Genomic DNA, 8,336 nt, shown 5'->3' with positions numbered 1-8,336 from the left:
TTTAAGGTTGGAAGGGACCTCAGGGGCCATTTATTCCAGTTCTCTCATTTCACAGATGAGGAGACTGAAGCCCAAGGAGGGGAATGGACTTGCCTAAAGTAACACAGGTAATCAGTGGAAGAATCAGGATTGGAATCCAAGGTCTCGGACTCCAGAGCCAGAGTTTTTCTTTCTTCCTCCCCTCCCTCACTGCCTTCCTTTCTCTCCTTCCCTCTTTCCCATATCTTTTCCTTTCCTCCCATCTTCCCTCTTTCCTTCCTCAGCGGCACGCCAGCCCTCAGGTCTAGTCCAAGACCTTGGAGCTGTAGTCACCGGTTTTTTAAAGTTCCATTCGACCTCACGCGAGCCTCAATGCAGGCCCCGCCTCTCCTTGGCTCGCGACCTTCCGGCGCGCATGCGTAGACTTGACTTCCTTGTGTTGTGCAGGCGCCGTGCAACCCGGAAAGACGACGTTCGGGTAGTACCTAAAGATGAAGTACGAAGCCTGTAGTTTGATGGGATTGGGGACCCTGGGGAAGGCAGGGGGGTGGGCGAGCGGGGTTGGGGCTGGTTGACCGCCCCAGGCCAGGAGGACGACCCAGCGCGGGGGGGGGGGGGCGGGCGGCAAGGGCCGGGCGCTGGCCTCGGGTGGTGCGTTCCGTCCTCACCCTCATCTCTGCTCTCCTCGCCCCTGCAGTGCTCTGACCAAGGTGAAGCTCATCAGTGAGCTGAACGAGCGGGAGGTGGAGCTCGGGGTGGCCGAGAAGGTATCCTGGCACGCCGAATACAAGGACAGCGCTTGGATCTTTCTGGGTGAGGCCTCCTCCTCCTCCTCCCCCTCGGGCAGACGCCTCCATGTAGGGCCACCTTCCTTTTCCATTCAATTCACTAAAAGTTTAATAAGAGCCTACTACGTGCCAGGCGACGTCCTCTTCCAGCCCTTTCTCAGGGCAGCAGCCTAGACTGGCCCGCGCGCCACTGGGGCTTCGGTGCCCCCCGTGGGCAGGGTACCCGAGGATTTCCACACCACTCGAGATGTCTTATCTCCCTTGTTCCCTCTACCGTCACAAGGAGCGTCAGGCTTAGCATTTTCATTTACATATTACATATAAAGGAAGGTGTAGCAGGTAAAGCACAAGAAGACCTACTACACCTGTGACCACAAGCTACATTAACCTTGGAGACTTCACCTCCACCTCCCTGAGCCTTAGGCAACTCCCTAAGATTTATATTTTAAGTTAAATATGGTTGCCATCTCTAGAAGCTGATACCTTGACAATAATAGGGAAGTTAAGAAGAGGCTCCCAACCTAGGTGTTATCCTCAGCTCCACATCACTTACTCTTACCCCCCATGTACAATCTGTTGCAAAGTCCTGTCGATGCTGCCTTCTGTTAATATCTCTTTTGTATGTTCCCTTCTTTCTTCTAACACTTCTTCCACCCAGCTACAGGTGCTCATCATCTCATACCTGGACTATTGCAATAACCTGCTGGTTGGTCTTCTTGCCTCAAGTTTCTCCTCCTCCTCCTCCATTAACTTTTCTTTCTTTTTTTTTTTTTTTAAATTTTAGGCAATTGAGGCTAAGTGACTTGCCCAGGGTCACACAGCTAGTAAGTGTCAAGTGTTTGGTCTGAGGCCCCATTTGAACTCAGGTCCTCCTGACTTCAGGGCCGATGCTCTATCTATTGCATCACGTAGCTGTCCCACTCCGTTAACTTTCAAAGTGATTTCACCAAAGCACAGGTCTGACAATGTCACCTCCCTATTTAATAAATTCATTATCTTTTCCCCTAAACTCTGCTCCCATCCAAGCTTCTCCTAATACTGTAGAGGGCACCCCCATCTTCCCAGTTCCCAAGGCTTGAAACCTAGGTGTCATTCTTGATTCTTCACTATCTCTCACTCCCCATATCCAATCTGTTGCCCAGATCTGTTGATACCTTTGCAGCATCTCTCCAATATACCCTTCTCTCTGATACTGGTACCACCTGGGTGCAGGCCTTCATCATCTCATGTCTAGACTATTGCAGTGGCCTGCTTGGTGGGTCTGCCTGCCACAAGTCTCTCCCCACTCCAGCTCATCTTCTAGTCAGCTATCAAAGTAATTTTCCTAAAGTGAAGATCTGACTATATCACCCCCATACTCAAATTTCAGTGGCTCCCTGTCCCCTCCAGGATCCAATGTAAATCCCACTGTTTGACTTTCAAAACCTTTTCTAACTTGGCCCCCTCTTACCTTTCTGGTCTTATACTTTACTCACCCCTATGTACTGTGCAATCTAGTGGCCTGCCTTCCTTCCTTCCTTCTCCTCCTCCTCCTCCTCCCTTCTCTCCTTCTGTCCACATAGGGAATCATATACTTATCTTTGGGTGCTCTGCCCAAAGGAATATAAATTTTAATTACTGAAACCTTGCAAAATATCTTAGGGCTTATGGGCTAGATTTCTTTCTTTTCTGGTCTCTACTTATCTCTTCTATCATTTGTATTAACTTTTTTATTAATAAGGTATATAGAGACAATGTGATATAGTAGATAGTACTGGGTTTGGAGTCAGGAAGATACAATCCCACATGTGATATTTAGTAGCTGTTTGATCCTGAGCAGATCACATTGCCTCTATGTGCCTCAGTCAACTTTCTAGGACTTATCTACTGAGTCATTTGTTGCTGTGATCTGCATTGTTGGAGGAAGTTCCCATACTGGAAATTCCCTGTGCTGACAAAATCATAGATCCTTTGTGTATTTATATATAGTATAATGAAAAGAACACTGAGTTTGAAATTAGAAGACTTGAGTTGAAATCCTAGCTCTGTCACTTAATAACTGTGACACTAGGCAAGTCAGTTTTACTCTCTGGCTCTCAATTTTCTCATCCATAATATCAGCATGATAAGACTTGTTTTGCTGACTGCTGAGGGTTGTTGTGGAGGAAATACTTTGTGACCTGGAAAGTGCTATATAAATCAGAATGAACAATTATATGCTCTGGACATGACTTCAAAGTCTATAGGTATCTGTAGAATGAATCCAGGATAGGTATATTCATAATAGTGGCTATGCATCCATCTTATTGGAGTGCTGAGTGGTGGCTAATGATCCTTGTTATCTTTTTTCCTAGGAGGGCTCCCATATGAATTGACTGAAGGCGATATCATCTGTGTGTTTTCTCAGTAAGTTACATTCCAATTGCTACTATAATAGTGAAACCTCATTTTGGGTCTGCTAATAATGTTAAGAAGAGAGGCAATATGGTGTGAGGGAAACATCTGGGAGTGGGTTAGTTGTCTGGAGACAGAGCTCCTAGTCCTAATTTTGCCAGTAATTTACCATGTGAGATTGAATGAGTAAGTTTCCCTCTCTGGGACTCAGTTTCCTCTAGTGTAAAATGAGGGAGTTGGACTGGGTTGTTTTTAGGCCCTTTTCTAGTTCTTACATTGGGTGAGTTTAATCATTATAGAATTCATTCATTCAGCAAGCATTTAATTGTTAACTTTGTGCAAGGCACTGCGCTGTGTGCTAGATACAGAGAGCAATCAATCAACAAGTATTGATTAAATGTTCATTCCTCCCCCAGACCAAGTAGTGGGCCTACAAAGGAAGGCAGAAACAGTCCCTTATTTCAAAAGAGCTTACATTCTGATGTGAGAGACCACATGCAAATAAATAAATACAATAAATATAATAAATACAATAACATAACTAAATCCAATATATACAATAAATATATAGGAGATACGTACAGTATAAATGGAAGGTAATCTGGGTTAGGAGTTACTAGGAAAGACCTTGTATAGAGAGTGGGATTTTAGCTGAGTCTTGAAGAAAGCCAGGGAGGTTAGGGAGAGGTAAGGAGGGAGAACATTCCAGGCACAGAGTCAGAAGATGCAGAGTGTCTTGTGTAAGGAAGAGCATGGAGGCCAGTGTTGCTGAATCACTGAGTTTGTGGAGGAGAGTAAAGTATAAGAAGACTGGAAAAAGTTGGAAGGGGTCAGGTTATGAAGGGCTTTAAAAGCCATCTAGGACTTCATATTTGATCCTGGAGGTAATAGGGAGCCACTGAAGTTTCTTGAATAGGGATGCTGCGTGGTCAGACCCGAACTTGAGGAAAATCATTTTGGCAGCTGACTGGAGAAGGGATTGGAGTGGGGAGAGATTTGAAGGAAGGAGAGCAACCAGGAGGTTATTGCCATAGTCCAGGTGTGAGGTGATGATTACCTGTAATAGGGTGGTGGCAGTTGTGTGAGTAGAGAGAAGAGGACATATAGGAAAGATGTTAAGAAGGAAGAAACAACAGGACTTGGCAACCAGTTGGATATATGGGGTGAGTACAAGTGAGGGATTGAAAATGCCACTGGGTGACCAGGAGAATGATGGTGCCCTCAGCAGTAGTCATAGGGTTTGGGAGGAAAAATAATGAGATTTATTTTGGACATGTTGAATTTGAGATGCCTATGGGACATCCAGTTTGAGATGTCCAATAGCCAGTTAGTGATGTGAGACTGGATGTCAGGAGAGACTAGGGATGGATAAGTAGATCTGAGGATTATCTGCATTGAGAGAAATGAACCCATGTGAGTTGATGAGATCAGCAAATGAGATAGTATTGAGGCAGAAAAGGGCTCAGGACAGAGTCTTGGGAGATACCCATGATTGTTATATTCTGGATCAAAAGCCAGCAAAGGAGACAAAAGGAGCAGTCAGCCAGGTAGGAGAACTAAGAGAGAATAGTGTCACAAAAACCTAGAGAGGAGAGAATATCGAGAAAGAGAGAGTGATCAACAGTGTCAAATATTGCTGAGGGGTCAAGAAGGATGAGAATTGAGGATAGGCAATTAGGTATGATAATTAAGAGATCATTGCTTATTTTGAAGAGAGCATTTTTTCAGTTGAATGATGCATTTGAAAGTCAGATTGCAGATGATTTTTGGAGAGAATCAGAAGAGAGAAAGTGGAGGCATTGAGTGTAGGTGCATTTCTCAAGGAATTTAGCTGAGAAGGGGATGAGAGGACCACAGCTATCAGGTATGGTTGAATCATGTGAGAGGTTTTTAAGAATGGGGGAGATGTGAGCAGGTTTCTAGGTAGCAGGGTTGAAGCCAATAGATAGAGATTCTAGAGTAGTGGCAGAGTGGGGATGATAGAAGGAATAACCTGTTAGAGAAGATGGTCAAGGATGGACTCAAAGGTCCTTGGAGAGCAGTTGGTTTTGGCAAGGATCACCTGTTGAAGAATGGAATGAAGGAGGAGATAGTGAGAAAATGAATGATGTGAGATGAGGAGAACAGTGAGTGAATGCTTGGTGAATGGTCTCAATTTTTAAGAAGTATTAGATGAGGTCTTCTGCTGAGCGAGTGATGGGGGGAGTACCCTGGTAAGCTTGAGGAAAGATGAGGTTTGGAATAGCCCTTATGGTGAGTGGAATAGAGAATCAATTAGGAAGTAGAGAGATTGCCTTGCTGCAATAAGGGCCCATTTGATATTTGATAACATAAATTAATAGTGGATCCAATTAGCATGGTTTCATGATTCTTTCTAGTTCTATCCAGTAATATATGAATAGGAGTGAAAGGTAGCTGATGGGAGTAATCATGGGGTTAGGATTTGGCCATTTGTAATTGGTGATAGGACAAGGGAACAAGGGATACAAACATAGAAGATAGCATAGAGTTGAATTGAATCACCAAAAGTTAGAGATAGGAAAGAAAGGAAAGTGATGATGGCCTGGGAAATAACTGAGGGTAGAGTAAATGGAGTTCATAGTGAGTATGAAGAACAGGGTTAGAGACTGTAAGGCATTAGGAAAGATAGAGTCATAAAAGATTACAATCAGATAAAGGAATTTCAGAGTTCATGAATGTGAATTAATGTATTTAAGGTGGATATGTGCTGAAGTGAGTGTGGATACCAAGGGGTTTGTCTTAGCCTGGCAACTAATTCACTGATTTCAAGTCTCAATTTCCTCTTTGAAAGGAGAGGGTTGACATAGAACAGATAATGAAGTATACCTTCCTCGGCAGAGTTGAGGGAGACTATGAGAAGAGAATGGTGCATACATTGTCAAAGCCTGTTACTCTGTTGATAGTTTTTGTGTAACTATTTTCCTTTGCTACAGTGGTGTTCAATTTCAGGTTGTGTATTCCAAAAGAATAGTATATTCATTCTGTGTCTGTGTGACTATCTATACACACACACACACACACTCACACTCTCTCTCTCTCTCTCTTTCTCTCTCTCTCTCTCTCTCTCTCTCTCTCTCTCTCTCACTCTCACTCTCTCACTCTCTCACTCTCTCACTCTCACTCTCTCACTCTCACTCTTTTTTTTTGGTCCAGACCTGTTATTTCATCAGTATAACAAGTTTCCAGTGATCAATTTCCACCACCAATGCAAATTTGCACCTGCTCTTCAACTCTGGGTCTCCCAGTTGCCTGGGAACAATTGGAGGTTGAGTGACTTACCCAGGGTCACACAGCCAATATGTAGAAGAGACAGGACTTGAACCCAGGTCTATTCAGTTCTGAGGCCATCTCTGTATCCACTATGCCATGTTGCCTTTTAGCTATGTGTATATATGCACAATATGAATTAGAAATATGAATATGAAACTGAATGGAAACTGAATTAGAAAAATAAATAAGGTATTAGCTGAATTGATCTCTAAGGCTCCTTTTAGCACTGAAAAAATGAACCTTTGAAATACTTTTGTTAGTGTGTAAGCAATTAATGTGCTTTTTAAGAGTAAGTTTTTAATTGCTGCTTCTTACATCATCATAGTTATCCTCAATATCTCTCTCCCTCCCAGAAAGCCATCCCATATAACGAATAGTATTTTTTAAAGAGAAAAAAAACCTAGCAAAACTGTTCCATACAAAAAATCTGAACATGTGCAATATGTAACCCTTGTGGACTTCCCCACCTCCACAAAGAGATGGGGTAGGAATGCCTTCTCATATCTCCTCATTCTGGTCATGCTTGATCTTTATGATTTTATTACATTCCTTTTTGATTTTTTGGTGTGTCATTCTTTCTATTTATTTTGTTCTAGTCATTGTGTGTATTGTTTTCTTGTCTCTGCTTACTTCACTCTGCTTCATTTCATCTAGTCATTTCCGTGCTTCTCTGTAATCATCACATACATCATTTCTTAGAGCACAGTAATATTCTATTAAGTTCATGTACCACAGTTTGTTTTAACTAGTGCCCAATCGATGAGCATTTAATCTGTTTCTAATTCTTTGCTGTCAAAAAAAAAGTGCTCCTATTTTGGTGTATGTGGAGACTTTTTCTCTTATTGATGCCTTCCTTGGGGTATAAGCCCAGTAACAGAGTCTCTGGTTCAAAGGGTCTAGACATTTTAGTCCATTTATTTGCACAATTCCAAATTGCCTTCCAAAATGGTTATACCATTTCATAGCTCCACCAACAGTGTATTAGTGTGCCTAACATTCCACAACCCATCCAACATTGAATATTGCCATTTTTTGGGTCATCTTTGCCGATTTGCAGGGTATAAGGTGAAACCTTAGGGTTGTTTTGATTTGCATCTTATTAGTGGTTTGCAACTTTCTTTTATGTGGTTGTAAATACTTTGCAACTCTTTTTTTTTGAGAACTATTCATATCCTTTGACCATTTATATTGGAAAATGTCTGTTAATCATATATATGTGTGTGTATGTATATATATGTTTTATATATATATACACACATATATATAAAATTGTATGTGTGTGTATATATAGTTTACATATGTTGGATACCAAACTTTTATCAGAGAAATGTGATAAAAAATTTTTTTTCCCATTTGACCACTTTCCTTCTTATCCTATATGCATTAATTTTGTCTGTGCAGAAGCTTTTCATTATGTTATCAAAATTATCTCTTTTATCTTTTACCACAATCTCTTGTGTGATTGAGAATACATTTCCTACCCCCTGCTGTGACAGGTATATGATCTTTTTCTTTTCTAATTTTTTATAGTATGATCTTTAATATTAAGGTTGCACATCCATTCAGATTGTATTGTTTTAAGGTGTTGGTCTACTCCTAATTTCTACCAGACTATTTTCCAATTTTCCCAGCAATTTTTATCAAATAAGGAGCTTTTTCTTAGGTAATTTATATTTTCCACTTTATCTAACACTGAATTATTGAGTTCCATTGTTTCTGAATCTCCTTTGTCTAGTCTGTTCCATTAATCCATCTCTCTATTAACCAATGCAAGATGGTTTTGATGACTGCTGCTTTATAATGTAGTTTGAGGTCTGAAAGGGCTATTCCTCCTTCCTCCCTGCTACTTTTCATCATTCCCCATGATATTCTAGATGTTTTCTTTTTCCAAATGAATTTTGTTAT

General features: G+C 41.6%; 1 protein-coding gene across 1 annotated transcript in view; it reads left to right on the top strand.

Moving 5' to 3' along the window:
- Positions 1 to 383: 383 nt before the first annotated feature.
- RBMX2 (RNA binding motif protein X-linked 2) overlaps positions 384 to 8,336 on the top strand; it is a 32,608-nt gene continuing 24,655 nt past the window's right edge. The window contains exons 1-3 of the mRNA XM_027836254.1: positions 384 to 475; positions 677 to 792; positions 3,101 to 3,152. Coding sequence (XP_027692055.1) covers positions 471 to 475; positions 677 to 792; positions 3,101 to 3,152 — 173 coding nt within the window. The 5' untranslated portion in view covers positions 384 to 470. The remainder of the gene's footprint in view (positions 476 to 676; positions 793 to 3,100; positions 3,153 to 8,336) is intronic.

The sequence above is a fragment of the Vombatus ursinus genome, unplaced genomic scaffold (genome assembly GCF_900497805.2).
Source record: "Vombatus ursinus unplaced genomic scaffold, bare-nosed wombat genome assembly UNPS02004437.1, whole genome shotgun sequence".
Lineage (NCBI taxonomy): Eukaryota > Metazoa > Chordata > Mammalia > Diprotodontia > Vombatidae > Vombatus > Vombatus ursinus.
This window is presented reverse-complemented; position numbering and strand designations above follow the sequence as displayed.